The 26,083-nt window shown below is 38.8% G+C and overlaps 1 protein-coding gene across 1 annotated transcript in view; it reads right to left on the reverse strand.

The window, feature by feature from the left end:
• Positions 1-1,370: 1,370 nt before the first annotated feature.
• SUPV3L1 (Suv3 like RNA helicase) overlaps positions 1,371-26,083 on the reverse strand; it is a gene marked incomplete at both ends in the record, with an annotated part of 28,069 nt that continues 3,356 nt past the window's right edge. The window contains 14 exons of the mRNA XM_082002011.1: positions 1,371-1,866; positions 2,255-2,403; positions 3,966-4,142; positions 5,636-5,716; positions 6,084-6,303; positions 6,994-7,087; positions 7,494-7,674; positions 8,613-8,704; positions 9,782-9,859; positions 10,141-10,252; positions 11,757-11,925; positions 12,502-12,616; positions 14,227-14,334; positions 14,606-14,683. Coding sequence (XP_081858137.1) covers positions 1,371-1,866; positions 2,255-2,403; positions 3,966-4,142; positions 5,636-5,716; positions 6,084-6,303; positions 6,994-7,087; positions 7,494-7,674; positions 8,613-8,704; positions 9,782-9,859; positions 10,141-10,252; positions 11,757-11,925; positions 12,502-12,616; positions 14,227-14,334; positions 14,606-14,683 — 2,150 coding nt within the window. The remainder of the gene's footprint in view (positions 1,867-2,254; positions 2,404-3,965; positions 4,143-5,635; positions 5,717-6,083; positions 6,304-6,993; positions 7,088-7,493; positions 7,675-8,612; positions 8,705-9,781; positions 9,860-10,140; positions 10,253-11,756; positions 11,926-12,501; positions 12,617-14,226; positions 14,335-14,605; positions 14,684-26,083) is intronic.

The following is a 26,083-nucleotide window of genomic DNA, read 5'->3' on the forward strand; positions in this document are numbered from 1 at the left end:
TTAACACAGGCAGGATCTGCAGATTTGTATATAGCCAACCCCAGAGATATGGTTGCTGCAGCATTATTCTCCTCAGGGGGCCCCAGCATATCCTAGCACTGAAACCCATTTCTGTGAATACACAGCAGTTTCAGCATCTTGTTCTTTCCACTCTCCAGTAACCCTACTGGGAGCTCAAAAGCGTACCTTAAAGCTGCTCACACTAAAAACAAATGACAAAGCATCTGCCTGTGTATGAAAGAGGCATAGCCTGGTCGTGCACCGCCTTAAACATTATCCAGTGACACTGCATCACAAAAAAAAATGTCCTTTTGCCCAAGAACTTAGTTCCAACAAATTAAACCCTTCTCCAGGTGGTAAGCACCTAACTTTTCCAGTTTAGGACAGCCACGATAAAATAGGTATGTGGAAATACTACTGGCACCAATATCAACCCACAGGCTGTTACTTAAACTATAAGCTGCTGTATGAGCTTAAGTAAAATATTTTAGGTCTCCTCTCAAAATTCAGATATCACAAAATGGTATGTGAAGCAAAAAAAAAAACACATTTATGAAGTGCAACAGAACAAAATAATTTGTAGGAAACTGAATTAGAAAAGTCCAGGAGAAACAGACATCTGAATTTCTCAAAAGTAAATAAATTATACCTACGCCTCTAACATCTCATCCTTCCCCCCCCAAATCATAATCCAACTTTTTTTTTTTTTCCCCTTCCTCCAAACTTTGCATGAATCAACGTGATGAGTTTTTCCTAGGAGAAAGAATACAATTTAAAGAGCAAGGGCAGATTTTGCTTTGTTTCAGTAATTAGCCCTCAGATGACAGAATTGGAATTTACTCAAAAATTCCTGTGGCCAGAATTTCATCATTCCCCAACGCATTAACACAAATGCTTTTCGCCTCCTTCCACATTTTCACGGGACAAGAAGGTTAGAGGCGCATGACTCCTATCACCATTCTGACCCAATTTCCTGCCAGGTTGTTCATCACTTGTTCATTATCTGTTAAACTCTGCCCTTTCAGAAGGGACGGAATGAGTAGCTAATTCATTACCAGTGAAACATCTGATGTTTATTAACAATGTGAGGATATCTTGCAAGAAGATATCAAGTCCAAATTTTCACATAGCAGTGGATCATACACTTACACTGAACACCATGATTGAAAAAGTGTACAGCTGACTGGTAAAACCAAACTTATGGCCTCTGAGCTTTTATGAGTCCGTTTCTCTTGAGTGCTTCATGAACTGGTCACAGGAGAAGGAAAAACATCAAGGAGCTGCAGCAGTGTAAACATGAAATGCCAAAGAAGTTAATAAAATAGTATTTTATTTTATGAATAAAAACTAAACAGAATTAGGACACGGTTCTATTTTTTCTTTTTCCCCATTTCCTTTGCACGATTCTGATCATCTCTTTTTGAACCAAGGCCAGATCTACCATTCCTGTGCTGATCCTGCCACTCACTCTCCAGCTGTCTCAGCATTTCTTGTGTTAGAAGTCCCTCTCGCAGCAATCTGTTGGCAAGAGATCCACGTCCATGGCTCTTCAGATCCTCCTGTCCTGTAGCAGACCGATAGGCTTTCAAGTTCTTTGCTCTTCTTCCTTCCGGAACCTCCACTGCAATAGACAGTGCCTCTGTGGATTTTGCTCCATGATGGTCTGAAACTGCCCTAGTATCCCTCTTAGTCCTTGAAAAAGGAAAGTCGTCTGACACAACTGCTGCTGCGCCAGGAGCAGCTGCAGATTGTGAAGCTCGGATCAGCTTCGTGATATTGCAGACACCAACTTGTATAATGTTGTCTAGTTTTTTCTGAATATCCCTTACAAGGACTGCATCAGGGAACATATCCATGAAGCGGTAACTGGAGAGGCAAAAAAACACAGAATTGAACGTTTTTACTAAAGGACTGCTGACTGGACAAAAATGAGACACATACTATGTAAAGTAAAAAAAAAAAAATTATTACATGTTGCATGGGAAGGCCACTGTATTTGAAGTGGCATTTCAGTTGCTCCAGTCCAGGATCACCTTTGTTTTCTAACTTTCTCTCTCTGTCAGTCACAAATTGTTCTCTGCAGAACCTTTGACTTGCTCCTACAACATAGCTACACTTGCATTTGTCAAGGTCCTCTAAAGGGCCAAAGGAGCCCATACTGCACCACATACACACGGGCTTGAAGACGCTGCTTTTCTAGGACTGCAAGTCATAAATACTAGGAAAAAATAATTTTCAAGCACAAAGACAATACCTTAACCACAGATAGAGGTCAAAAACATCATGAACAGCTTCAAGGTGTACAAGTTCTTTGATGTTCTTTGGAGCAGCTAACGGCCATTTGGTGTGCCGACAGAGCCAGTCAAATGTCAGAGGCTCGTTTCTACTGAACTGTCTTGCAAACTGAAAAACAAACAGATTCAGTGAAGTCCTCAGTCAGGAAAGAAGAAATCCCAAACTAGTTAAATTCTCTTGAGTCCGTATACATAGAATACTCCAGAAAATACCTGCTTTGTTTTACACAGCCCAAAGTGCCACACATTCTTTTACTTAATTACTCGACGCAGGAGTCACCTCTCCTTTCCAGGGCCTCATTAACACAATTTGTCCATGGGCCATGCACAAAGTTAAGCAATAAAAGTACAGAGCTATCCAGAAAAGCGTAACACTGAAGAAGGCATATGATTTCATCTAGCAAAGCAGATGAACTTTGTCTTTTTTTCTTCTCCTGCTCCTATTCTGTTAATTATCTTGTTTCAGAATCTCCAGTATTGAGGAAATGTTAAACATGTTCCCTGACTTAAGAAAAAACACTATTCACAACCCAAACAGATTAATCTGCACTAGAAATCAGCCCTTCTGAAACCTAGACATCTCAGCTCTTTTACCAACAGATAAATGAGCCAAATAAGATTTAAATTTAAAATTTTCAGGAGCACTGATGACTTGGAATAACTGCTTCCTAACTGCCTGATACCAGAAGGTGGGGTTTTTTGCCAAGGAAAGGGGCTTAAATTCACGCAGGCATTCACAATAGCCTACCTCCCTCCAACATCACATTATGCCCCTCTGCACCTTCATTACTTGGGAACTGAATGCTCAGCATTTTCTTAATGAGGCACTTTTTTTAAACCCTTTAAATCAATCACTCCGTTTTTAAAGAACATTATTAGCCCTTTTTGAAACGCACAGGTCTAGTATCTGTGACTTAAGGGCACTACATCCATTTCATTTTTACACTATTTTAATAAAAATGTTTAATGCGGTCTCTAAAAGAGGACAAAGGCAATACTAACAAAGTCACAGTCCCAAACAAAATTATTAATCCTGAAAAACTGAAATCAGGTGACTACAAATTCCTCAAAATAATCACTCCGGGGGAGTGGAAAACAGTTCGTCCAGGCCTGAGAAGTGAAATGACGTAATTCTGAGACCAGCTTACAGCACTGTATTTCCTGGGGTCTTAATTCTGTGTAACTCTATTATAACATCAGCAACCACACTTAATTCCACATTCTTTTCTTTTGTTGACAAGCTAACATCTTGGTTTTTAAAGACTACTTTTAGACACACTGTAGTGCAAAGCTTAACAATGCACAAGTGACTACGTAACACAATTCTGATCTCTCCCAGTTCAAAGACCACCTGCAAGGCAAGCAGTAAGATTCTCTGTGGCAAACAGCAGAAGAGCTATCCAAATTTTAATTCACATCATAAAATAAGAATCAGTTCTCAGAAGTTAAAGACTTTGGCCAATAAACATGGTGAAGGATACAATTAAAAAAAATATGTATCTCTCTCTCCAGCTATTTTATATTACTACCTGCGAGCACTTTAAGAATGCTCTCAAATGATCTAATGACAAAACCCACAATAAATATAGCACCTAGATACAGTATCAATGCACCAAGACCCACTTGCTCCAATACAAATAGCACATTTTTTGAGGAAAAAAAATAACGGACCTTCAACAACGTAGTACACACAAAAGGCTCTTTTCTGTTCAAGGGTGCAGTGCAGAAGACATAACGTGAGCGCAAATTTAGTGGAATGTGCTGAATCATATCTGCTAGAAATTTAAAGTCGTCAATGTTGCAGACAAAGTAAAGGCCATCAACTTGTGAGAGACTCACAAAAATATCCTGTGAAAATATAAACAAATGAAGAGGATGTTATTACAGAAGACTGTTGTTAAGCTTTGTATTACCAAACCAAAAAATGATTCATTGTTTCAAAGGCTAGTTATACTGAAAGAACGGTTAAAAATACTGAATTTGGCCACAGTAATAAAAAAAGGGGCAGGGGAGTTCCCTCTGCTCTTTTAACAGGATTTTCATTAAATTCTCTAAAACAGGATCAGAAGAGAAGACATAACACCTATGAGCATTTTCAATTAGTCTCCTAAGTAATAAATACAATATTCTGGAAGTGTACGCTTTAGTTACAAAGAACACCATCACAGGAACCAGTTACTAGTATGTTTAGAACTTGTTCCAGTTTGTCACTTAGCATGACCCAAAAAGCTAACTTTACAGCATAAAATTCCATAATTGAGGTATTTTCAGCCCAGTGTCAGGAACAGATCTATTTTAGGAAGAAAGAAATCACAAGCTAAGTATGGTATTGCAATAGAGGAGTGCAAAGAATACCTGAAATATATCCACAATTTGGAGAAACGGGAGATGCCACTGCACATTGCAGGGAGAATTTTTATGGGCCCCCAAATTTATTTCTCTAGCATAAATCTTTGAAAGATTTTTTTTAAAAGATCTTTAAAGAAACACTGACCTTCTTAAGTATTCAGTCACCAATAACAACATGGATTTTTTTATCTTAATACTTCTATGCTAGCCCAGAAACTCTCAATAGTAAAATTTTAAAGGTATGCTGCTACCCTACCAGCCTAAGTCTTCCAGGAGGTCTCCAAGTATAATCTTTTACTTCAAGGTTAGAAATCATACACTTTTGTATATAACCGCACATCAGCAGAGAACAGTAATGCGCATTTAAATCCATGAAAGCTGCTAAGAATTTCTCAGTGTACTAAAACCCGTGATACTATTTTTTAAATACAGTATTGGAAGCTTATTTTCTACTTAAAAAGATCTAGGCACTTCCATGAATTCTACTATCCAGCTAATGATGAGATCAAGTAGATCCCACAAAATCTATTTTCTCAAAGTTAAGCGGATACTGTTTTACCACAAAGACCACAGAATCATGAAAAAAAATCAAGTCGCTCTCAGATGTACAGAAACCTGACACAACCAGCCCAGTTTCCCAAAAATTTTCACATCAATTTACCAAAATTTCAATCTCTAATATTTTCAGCCTCAGACCAAAAAGTCTACATTTAAAACACAGGAAAGGTGAAAAGAATAGGTTGTTGCACACTCTTCAACACATGTAAACATATTTACAGACTTCAACAGCTTTCAAGTTTATTGTAACACAGAAAAGTTAAGCATTCTAAACATATTTGCAGTCACTGCTATGGCAGAGAGAAGAATCCAACTGATAAAAGATACATACAAGTCTGGCTGTTAGGTTCCCAAAGTGCATGTTCACACAAAAGCAGTGACTATAAACAATGCTTAATTTTTGAAGTGGAAGCTAATATTTTTATCATTCTTACAATTAGATTGGATAGAGTGGCATCAGGCAGATGATAAGCAAACATTTCTATCTGCTCAGGAGTAGGGTGTAGGCCAGCTGCCTAAAGGGAAAATGAAGAAAAAGAATTTCAGTTAATTCTCAATATTGTTCTAAGTCAGTGCATCAGAAACAAAAACTAGAAAGACAAAAGAAACCAAAGCACTCTACAGAATCCAGTTTATTTATCACACTTATCTAGAACTTAAGAACTTTTGTGTTTGAGCTTTTAATTCCTAAAGAAGCAGCTTCAATATAAATGAAATATTGCAAACCTCCAAATGGGACATATATTCAGAGTCACTCCAGCATGACACAATCCATTTTTATTACTAACTTGTAAACAGACACAAGGAAAAATAATTTGCGATCAGAATATAGTAAAACAGCTCCAGAGCACAGCCGTACAAACTGAGTACTGAGCCTCTCACCTTCACGGGGCGCACAGTCTCACTGAGAATTTCCTTCAGCTGCATGAGGTCATCACGATGCATCGTAGTGACTTCTCCTTCTTTGAAGGATGAGCCATAACGCCCAGCTCTGCCTGCGATTTGTAGAGCCTGAGAGGTTGTAATTGAGTCTATTTCCTTTTCTCCCTTCTCATTGACAGTTGGCTTTACTATAGAGTTAAAAATTATTCTTTTTATACACCTGAAATATTTGAACAAAAACAAAGAGGAATCATTTTTTGCAAATTAATTCCAATATATGACCTACTACAGAAGAACTAAAGCACACTTTTTTAAATAGTTTTCTTCCCTCTATAAATTAAGGGACCACAGATATGACTTGTGGACACAGCATATTAAAAAGGGCAGCATAAGACTACTGGTTAGCTGCTGAAGAATCATCATCCCTATAGACATCAATCATGTTCTAATGGGGTCCCAGTCCATCCATCATCATCTGCCTCCATAATTTGTAACAACGTGACTTCATCGCCTTCAGCAACAAAATACATCTGAAACAGGACTGAACTTGCTCTACATTTCAGAAATGCAAGAGACTGATAGTCTGACAACCTAGAACATCTGACCCCAGTGAATCAAAAGGATCTTAGCAGTGCCTACTATTGCACAGAATTGGGCCAAGTGAGCCATTTAATTCTTCGAAATTCTTTCGAAACTGAAATTCTTCAGTTTTAAAATTAAACCTTAGTTCTACCCAATCAAATTGATCGAGGTAGTGACCTCAGAATTAAAATGTCTGTACTGTGATATCTAAATAGATACCTAGCCAAATTAGGCAAATTGGGGAGAAACAAGTAAGGAAATCAATGCAGGTATCACACCTGCCAAAAAAAAAAAAAAAATCATACCATAACCTGCTCCAAATACTTACAAATTGAGTCCCATTCCAATTGCATCTGTAGCAACTAAAATTTTGCATGGATCATCAGGATCATTGAATTTCTTTGCCTGTTCAAGTTTTGTTCCTAAAGCAGAATGACAAAACACTTCACATAGCAAACTCTTCTTACAAAACAAAAACAATCTATCACTAAGCCTGATGTCTTTGTAATAGGCTGAGGAAAAAAAAAAAATATTGGTATTCCATTGATATTTGGCTGTTGTTGGGGGAAGGAGGACGGAGAGATTTAAATCATTCCCAGAGCTGTGGATAGACCTCATTTAATTACATGTATCTGAAGACCAATATTAAGTACGTAATAAAGGTCTAATCCCAAGATTAAAACATCAGGCAACGAAAGTTGATTACTTTCTCTAACTATATAGAGATGCAAAACTAGGAAAACTTGTACTGCTTCATTTTAAAAGTTTTTCTAAGAAAGCAGCAAGAAGCAGAACGTTCCCTTAAAAATAAAAGGAAGAGTGCTTTACCTGGTGGCAGACTGCCATATATGACAGCACATTCTAATCCTCTGGCTTCAATCTGTCGACTGACAGAGTAAATGTCATTCTTACTGAAACAGACAATGCAGTCCCCAGGACGGAGGTTATCTAAAGATTCTAAGGCATAATCCAGCACAGTAAGAGGAGTGAGTCTCTTGTAGTTTCGGACCTAGAATCAAAGGAGTTGTCAAACATAATGTGTTTCTAAATGAAAAATTCCTGTGGAATACCAGCCAGCATGGTTATTACCACAGTTGATTGTAACACTGAGGGACCTCTCACAGTCCTGAAGGGATAAATCACTGGGGAGAAGCTGACATACACCTTATGCACTTGCATACTTGTAGCACTTCCCAAGCTGAAAACTACACAGCCTTTTCAAGAAACAGAAGAACTATATATTTTTACATGTAAATTAGATTCAAGAAAAGAAGTATACAAGCTGTGTACCAATTCTATCAAGAAATCAGAGTCTGTTTTCACTCAGTCATCTGAATGTTATAACTGGTCCCCTTTCATAATTACACACCCACCACACACAGATATATAAAGCTACAGCTAATTCACCAGGAAATCATGCAGGCTGGACTTTCTTATGACCAAATTTTATGCTTTTAAATACTCTTCACAAAGGAATCTTCCCAAGGGAAAAAAAATATTTATGACAGTAAAGTTGGGTTTCAGAGATCTTTTGATTACTTTCTTCTGGAGGTGTTAGCTCTTTTAACTCCTTTCCTCATCGTATGGAGAATAATCATCAACAGATCCAGTAACCTCAGCAAACTTGAGGGCACCGTGCCCTCCAGGAAAAACAGGACTGTAAAGAAAGCCCCTAAAACAGCTGTAGCATTCTCTGAGGGGAACTCAGCAAAGCACTTACCTTCTTTAAGCAAAACAATACCCCTATTAACAAAAAAACCCACACAAAACCAAAATGACTTTGCAACAACTCCTTTGCTTTACAGAAATTGAGAAACATTTTAACAAGAACTCCTGAAAGAATATGATTGATCAGTGATAACCCCAAAAGACCCTAAATTTTTGCCTGTTTTCCAGCAAGGAGAACCTGATGTTCTCTCTGTAACTTTACAGAATTAAAAAGCTTACTTCAACTTCTTCCCCTGTAGTGTACATGAGCTCTGTCACCAAGTCAATAGCAGCAGCTTCTCCACAAACATGGATTTCTTCTGCACAGAGTCCTGAACAAAATCCATTGAAATAAAATTCAAAATGTTACATATTTATAGACAACAGTAGCTTTAGCTGACTTTTAACTTACCCAAAAATTACGTTTTGCTTGCTAAAGACATCAATGAGGGCTTATATCCTTAGAGTTGCTCTTGGATTTCACATCAGCAAGTGATGATTGGACACCCATTAGTACGATAATCAGAGCAGCTAATACCTTGTTGAACCCTTTCAGCCAAAACAAGAGGTACCCTCAAACACTGAACAAATGGAGCAAAACTTTGAGTATCTTTTATTTACTACTAAGGTTTCACAAACTCCCAAACCACAGCAGAACCGAAAAGCTTCGTTTTCTGCATGACCTTCGAAAATTATGAATACGTGTCTAATGCAATCAGAATAGAAAAAGGGAAAAAAATAGGAGGTAGGGGAAGTGTGACGAATCATCCTGTTAAACTTGGCATCAAAAGCAAGGATGGGAAGGGTGGGGCAGAATCAGATTCCAAACTTCTGTTCAAAATCTGAAGAAATGCGAATTTCAAAAATTCCTCTTGAAAAATTCTAAAATTATCAAAAGCATTCATCTAAGAATTTGACTGATCAGTACAGCTCTATAAATGCGCCATTTGAAATTAACACTGTGAAATATTCAATGATCATCATGTTGCCATACATTTATCTCTTCATGTATCTTTTCATAATGAAACCTCTGAAAAATGATGGTGTTTTAACTGAACAAAAAGCATACTTCTAGAAAATAATCAATGTAAAAGCACAGCACGGTGTAACAAGACAAAGACTCTGTATTATCCAAGGAAGCAAAACTGAAAGTGGCATCTGTGTAACTTAGAGAATAAAATTTTTAAAAAACATTCATTATGTAAAACATGACAGGTAACTTGCTGCCATACAGACAAATCCTTTGAGGCAGAGTATCTCTCTAACTTGCTGTAAGAAGACATAATACTTGCTTTCATTTTGCATCACATACCGTAACCACTTATGAATAAACGGACTGCTAAGCTTGAATTTAACGTGCCATTTTTAGTCACAATAAACTAGTTCATCGTCAACACAAACAAGCTTACCTAAAAGGGCTCTTGTCCAAGCCCACCCTCTGGCAGGATCTCTGATCATCTGAATTTCATCAATCACAGCAACTTCATCTTAAAACGAAAAAGAAAAATATGATGCACCTAGGAAGAGCATCTAGAACAGCAATACAACACACGAAGGAACTCGAAGGCTTTCCAAAAAAGGTTGCTCAAATCAAGTTAATCCCCTACCACCGAAGGTATTCTGAGATGACCCAGGTTTTATTAGCTGTTTTAACACAGTTCAGAAACTGTTCAAGTAAGAGTGAAAAGGAATAGCTCAGCTTCAGAGTCCAAGCGCTAATACACATAAAGCTGCCATAGATATGAGCAAAACAATTATGTATACATACAAGGGGTATTAGTGCTGCACATTTCAATGGTACAAGCAATATGAGGAGCTTGTCTGGCATCTTCATTGGCATACACACGCTCTTCTCCTGTCACCAAATCACATGGCACATTCTAAAAGAATTCAGAAAACTCATGTTAAGTTTCTTTAATATAACAGAATCCCCTTTGCAAAGGGGAAAAAAAAACCAGTTTATTAAAGTAGCTTGTAAGACAGTATAATGGAAGCTACCCAGAAAATAACTACTTAGCCTTTTGAGACTTGTGCCCTGTATTTAAGTCCTATCAGACTGAAGGGTACAATGAAGAGGTAGTATCTGTAATTAGATGCCCCCCTACTCCTGTAGGAGATTCCATCTTCCTCTGAGCATTTGAGAGCTGTCACATCTGCAACAAAGGAACTGTCAGAAGAGCTGTAGTACAAGGGGCTCATAAAGCAAGACCCAACAGTGAAGGAGCCTTGCAAGCTCCAGCCTCCTCCAGTTCATTTGATTGTCCTTGTTGGGTGTCCCACCTGCTGCCTTGTACTCACACAGCAAGAGTTCACGAGGACTAGCTGTGAGAGACAGCAGGGGCCACCACCCTCTGTCAGCTCTACACTCGCCAAATCTCAGGCACATGGCTGCTCCATCCATATCTACAGCCACCTGTAAAGCCATGCAGGAAGCCCTGTTTAAGCCTCCAGGGCTATGTATGATCCATGAGCTGCCAAGTGAAAAGTCCTCCCGGACACTAAACACGTGGGGAAAAAAGTGCAGTAACTTTACTAACAAGGAACATCAGTACATGGTATCCACATTCGCTACACAGTACACGTTACAGACATCTCCTAGGACAGGCCAATCTTTCCTATGTGTTGCTTTGATAAATCAGTAACAGAAATTACAAATTCTAAATCAGACTTGTCAAAAAAAGAGAAATCGGAAGATCATTTGGTTAACACTACCGGACATACACACTATGCTGCATTAACATGTGATGTGTTATTGTGTTATTGTAATGCTTCAGAACTGGTGTGGTTCTGTGCAGCTGGAAACACCCTGGTGCGGAGCCTTCAAAAAGATGCTGGAAGCAATTTAAAAAAGTACTAATGAAAGCTTCCGCTAGGGACCTGATACAGGCCACTGCTCTTCAATTCAACACATCTGAAGCTGCAGAACTTTTTATTAGATGGCTGAGTGAAATTGAATATTTAAACATTGAAGCAGAAGGTTGAGGGGAGCAATTACCCCTTAAGCAAAGGTAATTTCTTGCCTACAAGCTAAAATAAAGGTCATGGGCAGAAGCCAGTTTCCACACTGAAAAAGCTAATAGCAGAACCTGGTTAATCCCAGGGAGGGAAAAATTACTTTTTTCAAGACAGGTTACAGGGATGATTGCACGGCATGCACTTTGGGGAAAGTGATGTTCTGTTTGGGGCAATGATGTTCCATTCTGCATGCCTAACGCAGAAATGCACAACTGGTATTCACATGAGCTGCCACTACTGCAAAGCAAAGGCACCCGTTCAAGCGCACTGTTTCATGGACTACCCTAAGCAACCAGAATACTTTACAAACATGCATTCATGAGGCTGTTCCAGTACTAAGGATGTACGTAAGTAATATAACATACTGACAGCATTATTACTCTTTTGGAAGATCTCATGAGCCAGAAGTTTTAGTGGACCGCAGTATATTCCAGATTTTGCTGACAAAAATCTCTGGATAGCATGGTAAGTTTTTCCACTGTTTGTAGGACCAGCATGAAATATTATCTTTCTCTGAATAGCCCTGGCATCTGGATACCTAAAACATACACAGAAAAGCGGAGTTGTTGAACATTTATCTGGTGTTCTGGATACTGATTCAGGAGAAATTGCAGATTAGCTTAAACATGTACTTATTAAAAGAATTTTTAATGTGTCTTTAAAGCAGAAAGATCAAGTTCTTCAATAAAGACAGTATAAAGAGGTTACTATGTCTTACATATTCATCTTCTAAATCACACAATGCTTTCAAATACTTAGAGCGGAATTCACACATTGTGTTCAAGATAATTCTCATTACTGCGATCTCTCTCCTTGGGTATATTAACATTTTAACGTTTTGGCGTGCTACCTCCCAAACAGATACAGCCAGAAGACAGCTTTCTGGAAAGCAAATACCAACGCGGCGGCTTTCATAGCTGATATAATCTTATTTTCCTTTTATTTGATTGCAGTACACCTTGTAACAAAGATAGGAGTTCCTGACACAAATTATTGTAAAAACAGAGAAATGCAACTGAAAATATAGTGCAATTATATATCATAAAGCTTAAGTCCACAGACTGTGAAATTCTATGACACTAAGAAAACACTGCAACCACTTAAACACACTGACCAGTTGGGCGGTAATCTTAAGTCACTGATCTTGCGCAGATCATCCATACAGTCCAGCATCGGAAAGATCTGCTTTGCATGCCTCAGAAAAAATGGAAAGAGATCGTCCACGTGACCTAGAAAACAAACCCTTTTAAGAAAGTTTGGACACTTGTCTGAAGGTGTGTATCTTCATAATAAACTTTAAAAAAAAATAAACATCTACTACTTCCACCACACACACATAATTCTTTCAACTTCTGGCTCTCTACAAAGTTCAACAATTATCTCAATGGCAGAAAGGTAAACTAACATGAATACAGGGACTCATTAAGCAGTGTAATGCCAATACAACAGCATTAAAAAAAAAAAAAAAAAATAAAATCTTATTTCAGTATATTCACTCTGGTTGGCCTACATGTCTATAGAACTTCTAAATAAAATGAGAAGCTATGGAAAAGCTGGATGAAAAATAGCTTTTCTGTCCTAAAAAGACTTTAGCCTTTTCTTCCTAAATTCATGTGCTGCCTTGGAATAGAATAAAATAAAAGCTTCTAAAATGCTTTTATGAATAAACACAGAAAAACAGAATAGTTTGCCACTTCCGTAAGCTACTAAGATTTAGGATGCTGGTTCAGAATTATGAGTCTCCAATCCCTAGGTAAGAAAACAAGAATAGAAAAGTCAACTCAGAAGCGACATCCAAATTCAGTCTTCTGAATGTTTGCAGAATATACATGTGGCCTTAAAGGTCTCATTTCAGGTCACACTCCAATTGTCCGGCTCTCACAGAATTTCAGAGAATTATATGGATCTAAAAAACTGTTATTATCAAACACACACAAAAGGCAGTGGTGGTGGTTGTTGTTGTTTTGGTTTTTTAATTGAGAATTCAATGAATCAAAATTATTGGGAAAAATTTAAAGGACTTAAAAACTGTAGTATTTTCAATTATCCCCTCTGGACAAGCAAAACTCAACTAAAAAACTTCAAAACAGCCACCATAAACAACCCTTTACACTCCTATAGATGTGAGTTTTAAGGCATATATAAACAATGCTTATATATAAGTAAATAAGGAGTGGAAGTGAAGAAATCATGTGGAAGATTTTATGCACAACTAGTATAAAAAGACATTTTCAATTTCCTAAGATGGTAAATATTTACAATCTACACATTTACATTTTAAGACAAAACTAATGGCCCCGTAACCTTTACATTATCATCATATCATCATTAAAAACACACATATTATACCAAGGTTCTGCAGCTCAAAACTGCGGAGAAAGCTGTTTCTGCTGTTACTAGCTAGCATCACCTCTCCGTTAGCCGTTAGTTAAGCAAGCAAACAACACTCACTTCCATTAGTGCCACAGGGAAACAGGGCACAGTCACAGAGCTGTGTTCCCTAGTACTTAAAGCCACCTAGCCAGGAGAAAGCTCCCCAAGTGCCCCCTAGTGACTGCTGAATTTTTAAGAGAGGAATAAATGGAACAGTACTGTTTTCACTTCAGCAATGAACTGATGCTATAAAACAACATGCTGCTTCTTGCCATGACCTCCACCTCTTTTGTTTCCATTTCAGAAGATTTAAGGACAGAACTCCATAGGATGGGCACAAATGTTTCTGACAGGGAAGCAGTGATTTTTAACCTCTTTTACAGCATAGCAGGGGGGTAGGTAAGCATACAGGTCAAAAACAAGAAAAAAATGTGTATTTTGTTTTACAAGCACTCCAGATACTTGCCTGCACCACAGCATATATCATTGAGAATAATATGCAAATCAGCACTCACAGAACTGGATTCCATTATGTATTTCCTAAAGCTTATAAAAGCTTGGTGAAACAGGCGAGCTGCAAAAAAAAGGAACAAAGTAAATGTGAGTGGGATCACTAAACCATATTTGTAAACACCCAATAAAACACTAACGTAGTCCATTAAAAAGCTATACCTTAACAGGAAATATTACAAGTCAATATAAAGTTTATTTGAACCAAGTGACAGAAACAACCTAAACTAGCAGTGTTGTGAGACCCATAAAAGATAAGATCTACCTAATACCATTTCAGAATAAAAACAGATTTGACATTTAAAAAAAATAAAAATCTTAGAACATTTTCTTACCATCTAATCCATTTTCTGCTCCCAGTCTTTGGATTTCTTTTCTTTTGTAGAACTTATTTAAGTTTTTTAGAACTTCACCTGCAGAGAGAGAGTAACTTTTTTTTTAGTTTGCTCAAAATTAAATCAATTCTGCTGCCCCGAACATCATGGCTTACAGTCTCATTACTCTGGAGGGAGTGAGTCTTTTTGCCATGCTGAACAGACTCAAATGATTTCTTCCTAAATTAAAGACAATCAATGATTGAGCCTACTGTGGAAAAGGACAATCTGAAACTGTAGCAGAGTAAGAACTGCCGTGAAGATGAGGTCAGTATTTGAGACCCTGGTATTTGAGAGGAAAGCGTAAAAGTGGGAACCTGCAGCCAGCATGTTATGGAACAAACCAATTAAGGTTTTGGGCTGGTTTTTTGTTGGCTTTGTATCAGCATCTATCAGGAAACAGCAGGTTTTCATGAGAAAAGTAAATCTGCTTAAAGCACTTGGTGACAACTTTTACTAAACATCCCGAGACACCTTCTTCCCTCCACACTGCTTCCAAGACACACTCTCCAGAATGATCAGGCAAACCAGATGCAGTATTCTTCCTATTTCTCAGGTTAAATAAAGGAGAGAAGAAAACTTAACAGACTGTCTTCATATATATCATAAATTACTCAGATTTGTTTGTATAAAAACTCTTGTTATAAAGTTATCAATAAATGCCTTCCCTCCCCTGAAAGGCAAGTTCAGAGTTGCAACAAAACTGTATTTACTAATGTACACTTTGAATTTAGTTTATTGTGAAATGTGTTTATCTGATTCGTGTCGATATGGGAAAATGCTAAAACAGCATGAGTGTGCATGTCCTTGTATAACCACAAAAAGGAGAAGAAATATAAAAGAAAGAACATTTGTAACTTCCTGATATATGTCTGTTAGTTCCCGATATACTAGTATAAACCAGTTTTGCAGATAACCGCAAAGTGTTAAGACTACCTACTTTATCTACCGACCACCAGATGGGAGTCATGAAGACCCCAAAAGGTGAAGAACGCATGTGCCGAAGAAAACACACCTATTCCTGGAATTTATGTGCAAAGACCAACCCATTTTATGAATATGTATTAGCAGACAGGATATAAACCAAGAACAGGAACTGTACGGTGTGCGTCTTGGTGGAGCGGAGACTCCCGGCGCACCCAGCGCTGTTTGCTTGCCTCTATTCGTTTAATAAATTGTAAACTTAAATTGGAATCCTGTTTGGGACTCAATCATTTACCTCAATTGGGGGCTCGTCCGGGATGGTCTTGGTTCCTGAATTCTGACTTGATCTAGGAGGGGCGCCCCACCATTTGGTAGCTCCTGATCGGGTCAGGACTAACACCATCCTGAACCTGAATAGGCGCAAGCAAAGAATTTAATTTTTATGAGCTCCCTTGCCGGCTGCAGTAGTTTATTTTGCCCGTAATTCTGCGCGCGAAGATCCAAACGAAGACGACAGAGTCGTAAGTATTTAAGGCGTATACCGTTCGGTTGGGTGGGATTCGGTTGCCTCTGTGTGTAAGAGTGTGACTGAGACGGAACCTAGTTCCGAAGCGATTGTGGAGGTCTTCTAACTGCGGTTCCAATCTCCCACGAGGGACTTGGCCGGTGAAGGACCGAAGTGATTTCTATAGGATTCGTGGGTGGGTGATAGGTCCTAAACCCCCTGCAAGACTCTCTTACTGGTAACCAACGGCTGTAGGAGTTGCCACAGTAAAATTCCTAGATGGGTCCGACGAAATCGAAAACCCAGGGCTAGAAGAAAGGGAGCAAATTACCAGACATACCATCAGAAAGTCCATTAGGAATAATGATTAGAAATTGGAATGAAAGGGGCCCCAGAAAAAGAAAAAGTAAATTAAAATTGGTTCTATATTGCATGGTTGAATGGCCGAAGAAGCCTTTAAGGCCACATGTCTTTTGGCCTGTTTTTGGATCTTTTGAAGACTGGATTTGCCAGGCCTTAAATATATATGTTAATTCAAAGGAACCTTTTAGTCAGGAGGAAAGTGATTATGCAGGATCATGGATCAGAACTTTACGTCCTTTTCCAGCCTCAATACTTGCATTAAAAACAGATGAAAAGTTTGAGGAAGAAGAAGAAGGAGATAAAAACGAAAAGGGAAATGAAAAAGATGATAAATGGGAGCCACTGGATAACCTACCACCTCCATAGCCTAACAATCCATCTCCGCCGGTGGCTCCCCCTCCGGTGGCCGTAGTACCTCTACCTGTACCACCGTTGCCCCTACCTCCACCACCAACAGCACTAGAATTAGATCGACCTCCGGCTGCATGTACGAGAAGTAGGACTACTGTATGTGATGGAGCTTCTCTATATCCCTTATGAGAAGTACCCCTCGGAGGTAATCAGGGAGGCATCGGGTTTGTGGCAGTCCCATTAAATACCACAGATGTAAGAAATTTCAAGAAAGAAATGGGGACCCTATTAGATGATCCCCTCAGAGTAGCTGAAAAACTGGACCAATTCCTAGGCCCCAATACTTATACCTGGGAAGAAATACAGTCCATTTTAGGGATCTTATTCACTGCTCAGGAAAGGGGAATGATTAGGCAAGCTGGAATGAGAATTTGGGAAAGACAGAATCAGGCAGGACCCCCGGGAGATCAGAAATGGCCAAATGTGGATCCCCACTGGGATCATCAACAACCGCAAGGAAGACAAAATATGAGGGATTTGAGAACGTTAATCATACAGGGAATAAGGGAAGCGGTTCCCCGAGGGCAAAACATTAATAAAGCATTTAATGAACAACAAGGGAAAGACGAATCTCCAACAGAATGGTTGGAGAGGTTGAGGAAAAACCTACAAATGTATTCTGGAATTGATCCGAATACAGTGGCTGGGACCGCACTCCTTAGAACACAATTTGTAGCTAAATCCTGGGGGGGGGGGGGGGGAGAGATATAAGAAGGAAATTAGAAAAATTGGAAGATTGGCAAGAAAGAGGATTACAGGAGTTACTTAGAGAAGCCCAGAAAGTCTATGTTAGGAGGGACGAAGAAAAACAAAAAGCAAAAGCAAAAATTTTTGTAGCAGCAGTAAGAGAAAGTCAGAAAAATAAGACTCCGTCTGGAGAGAAAAGGGAAAAAAGAATAGAGCAGACACCCCGGGGACAACCTTATCAAGAAAGATTTACAATTCCCATCTGTTACTACTGTAACAAGAGAGGACATGTTCAGAAGAACTGCCGTAAGCGGGAACAAGATGAGAAAATGTTCAAAGAAGATTAGGGGTGTCAGGGGCTATATCTTCTGGGGACTTCAACATCAACAGAGTCCTTGATAAAATTATTAATTGGTCCCCATAAAGAGGAAGTTTTATTTTTAGTGGATACAGGGACCGAAAAATCAACCATTCAAAAACTTCCAAAAGGAACAGAAAAAGGGAAGAGTTATATGTCAGTAGTAGGAGCAAAAGGAGAGCCTTTTAAAGTAAGTATCTTGAAAGATGTAGAAGTAGAAAAAGAAAAGAAAATTTGTCTTAATGATTTATTGTTGCTCCCTGAAGCGGAATACAATTTATTAGGAAGGGATTTGATTTTGAAGTTAAACTTCAGCATTCAGAGTCAAGGGGACAAATTGCAGATTAAATTATACACTTTAACACGAGAGGATGAAGAAACTATTAACCCCTCAGTGTGGTATAAAGAAGGGGAAACTGGAAAGATAAAAATGGACCCCATAAGCGTTCAAATAATAGATCTGCACCACCCAATTAGAATCAAGCAATACCCTATACCTATGGAGGGTCGAAAAGGATTAAAACCTGTAGTTGACAGACTTTTGGAAAAAGGAACCCTAGAAGCATGTATGTCACCTCATAACACGCCCATTCTTCCCGTAAAGAGACCGGACGGGTCACACAGGATGGTGCAGGACTTGAGCTGTAAATCAGCGAACAATCACTAAATTCCCTGTGGTGGCAAATCCTTATACTTTATTGAGTCATATATCTCCCAAACATACTTGGTATAGTGTAATAGATTTGAAAGATGCTTTTTGGGCCTGTCCTCTGGATGAGGGATCCAGAGATTATTTTGCCTTTCACACAGAATCACACAGACACAGAATCACTAGGTTGGAAAGGACCTTTAAGATCATCAAGTCCAACCAATAATCCAGCACCAGAGTGCTGAGTGGGAGGACCCCGAAACAGGACAAAAACAACAATTAAGATGGACTGTGTTACCACAAGGGTTTACGGAGTCACCAAATCTATTTGGACAAACTTTAGAGAAAATCTTACAAGATTTCACAATACCCAAGGAGGTGAAATTATTACAATATGTGAACGATTTATTAGTAGCAGGAGAAACTGAAGAGGGGACCTGAAAAGCCACCATTAAATTGTTAAATTTTCTAGGGGAAAAGGGATTAAAGGTGTCCTGATCAAAGCTACAGTTTGTAGAACAGGAAGTGAAATACTTAGGACATTGGCTGAGTAAGGGAAGGAAGAAGTTAGATCCTGACAGGGTATCTGGGATTTTATCCTTAAGACCCCCACAAACTAAAAAGGAAATTAGGCAACTATTGGTATTATTAGGATATTGTAGACCATGGCTTGAAAATTATAGTGAAAAGGTAAAATTCCTATATGAAAAATTAACTAATAACCAACTCAAGTGGTTTACTGAAGATGATCAGAGATTCAAGGAAATAAAAAAGGCATTAATACAAGCACCTGTATTGAGCCTCCCAGATCTAGAAAAACCTTTCTATCTCTTTGTGAATACATCAAGCCAGACAGCATATGGAGTTCTTACTCAAGACTGGGCAGGAATCAAAAAACCCGTGGGGTATTGTTCTAAGTTATTTGATCCAGTAAGCAGAGGATGGCCTGCTTGTCTCCAAGCTTTGGTTGGTACAGCATTATTAATAGCGGAAGTTAGGAAGATTACCTTTAGTGCTCCTTTAAAGGTGCATACCCCACACAATGTCAGAAATGTTTTACAACAAAAAGCGGAAAAATGGTTAACGGACAGCCGGATCCTAACGTATGAAGCAATACTAATAGACTCCCCTGACTTAGAACTGAGAGTGACTTCTGCTCAGAGTCCAGCACAATTTTTGTTTGGGGAACCATCAGAGGAATTACAACATAACTGTTCAGAGGTAATTGAGACCCAGACTAAGGTGAGACCACATTTAAGAGATACTGAGTTGGAAAATGGAGAAGCGCTGTTTATAGATGGCTCCTCCCGAGTGGTACAAGGGAAGAGAAAATCGGGATTTGCAATAATTAATAAGGACTTAGAACTTGTGGAATCAGGACCTCTGAGTCCATCATGGTCAGCTCAGGCTTGTGAGCTGTATGCCCTATGCAGAGCCCTGGAATTATTAAAAGGAAGAAGCAGGACTATATTTACCTATTCTAAATACGCATAGGGGGTGGTCCACACTTTTGGAAAAATTTGGGAAGATAGAGGTTTGATTAATACTCATAAGAGGAATTTAATACATTAAGAATTAATAGTAAAAATTTTAAAGGCGTTAAGAGAACCGAAGGAGATAGCAGTGGTACATGTGAGGGGACACCAAAAGGGATTAGATTACCGAACCAGAGGAAATAACTTAGCAGATAAAGAGGCCCAGGAAGCAGCCTTGAGGACTAAAGTTGCCAAAATTAATGCCATACAAACAAAGGATGACACCAGCAAAGAAGGACAAGAGGAAAGAGAGAAGAAGTTTACCCCAGAAGAACAAACAAAATTGGAGAAAATAGGAGCTAAATTAGAACAAGGAAAATGGACATTGCCCGACGGGCGAGAAATGTTGCCAAAAGCCTATGCCAGACAAATATTGGAACGTTTGCATACGCAAACACATTGGGGTACAAAGGCATTAAGTGATCATTTCCTTAAACAATTTGGCTGTATTGGAATTTTTGAAATAGCAAAGCAAATTACACAAGGTTGCTTAACTTGTCAAAAGGTAAATAAGAAGGTGTTTCGACAAGTAGCCACGGGAGGGAGAAAAACAGCTTACAGACCTTTTGAGAAAGTACACTGAATTGCCTAAGGTAGGGAGGATAAAATATTTATTGGTAATAGTAGATCGTTTAACACAGTGGGTAGAAGCTTACCCTGTAGCACAAGCTACGACACGGATGGTGGTAAAAATTTTATTGGAACATTTGATACCTAGATATGGGATAATCCAGTACATTGATTCTGACCAGGGCACACATTTTACTTCTAAAATAATAAAACTGTTATGTCAATCATTAGGTATTCAGTGGAAATACCACACTCCGTGGCACCCACAAAGCTCAGGGAAGGTAGAAAGAATGAATCAAACAATAAAACAACAATTGGCTAAATTAATGATTGAGACACAAATGCCCTGGATGAAATGTTTACCACTGGCACTTCTAAACATACGAACTAAACCATACAGAGAGACTGGATTATCGCCATATGAAATGTTATATGGCATGCCTTATTTTCAAGGAATGCCTCTGGGGAACAATGTAATTGAGGATCATAGTATCCAACAATATATAATTACCATTGGAAAAAGATTAAAAGAATTAAGAGAGATTGGGATGGTGGCCCAAACACTACCTTTAGGATTTGCAATTCATCAGTTAGAACCAGGAGATAAAATTCTAATAAAAACATGGAAAGAAGGAAACCTATCTCCCCTCTGGGAAGGACCTTTTCTTGTTTTATTAACTACAGAAACAGCTGTGAGAACTGCTGAAAAAGGATGGACACATGTGTCGCAAATGAAAGGTCCAGTGAAGGATTGGAAAGTCACATCTGAACCCGAAGAAGCTAACCATCAGACGAACTTGAAGAGGTCTGAATCAAAGAGTATAAGCTAAGTTGCTGTGGGAATTTTATTGTGGCTACTCCTGTAGAACTGGTGAACAGGGAGACTCCTGAGTAGATATCCATTAGGAAAAACAATTAACAACAGGGATCAGTTTTGCAAATATACTAGTGTATGGGAGGATCAGCAAAGAATAATATTTTCTTAAAACTCGAAAAAGGAGCTGGAACTAGAATTTGTCCTTTGTGTAGAAGGTGTTGTTTATTTGTAAGAGCGAAATGTTCTCAGTGCAATAAGTATATTATCTCTCCAAGAGGAAGACAAGAACATAGTTTAAGAAATAATATAGACTTTAGGTGCATCCGCTGTGGAACATCCACCCCCTTAGAAAAATTACCATGGGTTAGATTTTATTGTTATCAGTTTAATCAAGTAGTTTTTCTTTTTCTATAAATTGAGAGAAAGGAACGAGCTCTCAATTAATTTGGGTACTAAGAAAAGCACCCCTTAAAGGAAGGAAGAGGGCAAGACCGGAGGGGAACTGGTGTTGCGGCTTAAAAAGGGTCTGCGAAGGGCTGCAACCCCTTCGGGCTGTGACCGCCGATCACTATGGCCCTGACCGGACCTCTTCTAGTTCTACTTGGGAAGAGTTCCTTGACCCTGACTACGGCAAACAACTGTAGTCAATGTGTAGTAACCACTAGAAGGGGACGGATAAGTTCCCACACCTTGGTGTATCATACTGTCTATGACTGTAAAGGCCAGAAAATAGGAACCTGCATTTATAACCAAACCCAGTACGCTCTATGTAGAGAAGGCAACAGGACCGTATGCTATGATCCAAAAGAACTCCCTTATCAATATTGGGTAGAAATGAAAACAAATTCAGAAGTAGGAAGATTAATTGGAATAAGTAAGGTTATAGCCAATTTGAGCACATCAGTATCGGTAATTTTTGATGCATGCGATATTATAGATGATGATCTAGACACTAATTGCGGGAGTTTAGACTGGAGACGGTACTATAGTAATCAACCAAAATACATTTGCCCAGGTAGATATCAATGCCAAATAAATCCTGATTATGTACCTAGTCAAACAGCGAGATATCAGTCGGCACACCTATGTGGAAGAAGGGGATGGTCTTGTGTATGTTGGGATACTGCAGGCTGGGGATAGTCAATGTGGGAATTTACAAGCTTCAATCACAAGGGTACAAACAGACAGTAATTGTACAGCCCATACCTGTAATCTAGTAAATTTAACCCTTATAAATTTAGAAATTTGGAAACAGAAAAAAATAACCAAACTTGGACTTAAGATATATGGACCTGGAGAAGACCCAGGTGTAGTTATTAGTATTGAAATAAAAAGAAAGGGCAAAAGAATCGGTGCAGCATAGACTGTTATTTAACTCATTTTATCATGAAATAGAAACAGGAGTGAAATATGAAATTCCCACAGTTGCTAAAAATCTATTTGTAAATCTTGCTGAAAACATTGCTAAGTCATTGAAAATAACTAATTGTTATGTTTGTGGTGGAACAAATCAAGGTGAACGATGGCCATGGGAAGCTATGGAGAGCAACATAAGTAATCCCCACGTTTGGAAAACAATGGGAAAGGTACTAGGAAACAACAATGGGTCCTCCAAACGAGTATAATTGGAAGGAGTTGTTGGCAAAATCTGAAAGAAGATGGAAGACAAGTGGGTAAAACTGGAGTGTGAAGGAGGTTATTTATGGAATGAAACTCGGAATAGCTGGGATAAGTGGGGAAGCCCACTGGAACTGAATAATCAATTTAAAAATTGGACCAATGGAACAAATATACCAAATGGTTGGCCAACTCCTGAAGGACATTATTGGGTTTGTGGCAAACTAGCATATGCATATTTGCCAAAGAAATGGACAGGATCTTGTGTATTAGGAACTATAAGACCTAGTTTTTTTCTGTTACCCATAAATTGGGGAGAGCGACTAGGAATCCAGCTGTATACTGAAGCTGATGAGGTAAGAAAAAGATGCCATAAACAGAGCCTGCAGATTGGACATTGGAAAAATAATGAATGGCCTCCTGAGAGAATCATTGCCTATTATGATCCAGCTACATGGGCAGAAGATGGATCCTGGGGCTACAGGACCCCAATATATATGCTTACTAGAATAATTAGGTTACAAGCTGTAGTAGAAATAGTTGTAAATAAAACTGGAGATGCACTTGGATTAATTGCAAAACAAAACACCAAAATGAGAACTGCTTTGTATCAGAATCGCTTAGCTTTGGATTATTTGCTAGCACAAGAAGGGGGTGTTTGTGGAAAATTTAATCTTAGTAATTGTTGTTTAGAAATTGATGATGAGGGAAAAGCTGTAAATGAACGTGTAAAAGAAATGAAGAAAATTGCACATGTCCCAGTTCAAACTTGGAATGGAATCAATCTGTGAGGATTATGGGGAAACTTTATGAGTGGCGATTGGCTTACTAAAATCGGGATAATTGTATTGGGGATATGTGGAGAATTGTTAATAATTCCATGTTTAATACCTTGTTTTACTAGACTAATACACTCGGATATACAAGGAATGCAAATATCAGCAGTACCTATTGATCCAGAACCAGGGAATGAGAAAACCCATTCCCTGATGATAATAAAAACAAAAGAAGATCCAAAACTGATACCAATTCGACAAGTATTGACCCGATTGGAAACAACAACACGAATCAATACCATAAAAAAAGAAGACGAGGGATTGTGAAATGTGTTTATCTGATTCGTGTCGATATGGGAAAATGCTAAAACAGCATGAGTGTGCATGTCCTTGTATAACCACAAAAAGGAGAAGAAATATAAAAGAAAGAACATTTGTAACTTCCTGATATATGTCTGTTAGTTCCCGATATACTAGTATAAACCAGTTTTGCAGATAACCGCAAAGTGTTAAGACTACCTACTTTATCTACCGACCACCAGATGGGAGTCATGAAGACCCCAAAAGGTGAAGAACGCATGTGCCGAAGAAAACACACCTATTCCTGGAATTTATGTGCAAAGACCAACCCATTTTATGAATATGTATTAGCAGACAGGATATAAACCAAGAACAGGAACTGTACGGTGTGCGTCTTGGGGGAGCGGAGACTCCCGGCGCACCCAGCACTGTTTGCTTGCCTCTATTCGTTTAATAAATTGTAAACTTAAATTGGAATCCTGTTTGGGACTCAATCATTTATCTCATTTATTAAGTGTTAGTTAAATTGCAGTGGCAAAATTGTGTCCCCTCTCCATCTATAGCAGATCAGAAATTCACACCAACCTAGCAAATATCATGAGTGCCTACCCATAAACTTATGTCATTCTCAAAATTCAAGTCTACAAACCCTGTACTATGAAATGCTAGGACTGATATATAATGCAGCACACCACTGGTCTGCCAGCACAAGTCACTGAACACAACACTGCCAAGCCCTACTCTCTGCATTTAACTCCATAACGCTTTGAAGTCTCTGCCACAACATGGAAAGCTTCCCATAAGATCAACCTTGACTCTCTTTCTAAAAAAACACACTCTAGAACAGAGATGACCCACTTTACATAATGAAAATCACCAGCTGACAAGAATATGGCAAAGTTCAACTGCAGACAAAGCCAGAAGCACAAGAGCAGTGGCTACATCCCATATCCTGTGCATGGTTACAGTAGGATTAACTTACAGTCTGAAATGTTCACAAAGGTAACGAAGAAAGATTGTCAGCAGGCTTAGATTTACTACCTAGGCATCCATACTCTCATCAGAAAATGTTTAAGGGCCCAGAAATCAAAGACAGGTCAGAAAACACTACATTAAATGAAAGCAGAGGGCTAAATTCTCTTCAGAGCTTCCGCAAGAAGTTTTAACTGTTAACACATCATCAGCCATGTATCTAAATTCACAACCTACTGGCTTTGTTACAAGATGAAAAGGTCAATGCTATAACATTTGTTACTATCCAAGGCAACACCACATTGGGATCATCGTAGCCCTCAACATCCAAGGTCACGATCCTTCCTAAGCACAAACACTTGTCTTAACAATAAGGTGTATCAAAACAAAACAAAGCTGGCATTGCAGTCGAACTAGACATGCCCACATTAGCTTAATCCAACCGCATGTGGTACTAAATATTTCTACAGCAACAGCTAGCAATCAGGGTACACGCTCAGGGGATCTGTGACCTGCCTCTATCATTACCCTTTTTACCATTCACCCCTGTTTAACATTTCCCTTTCTTTACCATTTCCTCATTCTAGAACAGTATTTTAGCTCTTACTCCTCAATGACTTTGACTCCTCGGCAGCGTTTTTTAGGGTTCTGTGTAAAAAGACGGCCTGACTCTGTGGTTAAATTCAGAAATTACGCAGTTAGCCTTCGATGTATCAGGTTCATTTAGGTGTTTCAGCCCTATTTGCAGGAAGACTTTTCAGTCATTTTCCTGCGTCTGAGATGACAACAGTCCGTTTCAGTACGCTTGCATGCTACCACTGGGGCAGCTGAACTGCTCTGTTTTAAAATTTCTCCAGAACTATTAGACTTCTATCTTCCAGTCCAAGTGACCTTGTGCATCTAACCAACCCACTTGTTCAGGCACCTCCTGTTTCTGATGCATGAATTGCTGACA

The sequence above is a fragment of the Phaethon aethereus genome (assembly GCF_964289735.1).
Source record: "Phaethon aethereus genome assembly, chromosome: 7".
In the NCBI taxonomy this organism is placed as follows: Eukaryota; Metazoa; Chordata; class Aves; order Phaethontiformes; family Phaethontidae; genus Phaethon; species Phaethon aethereus.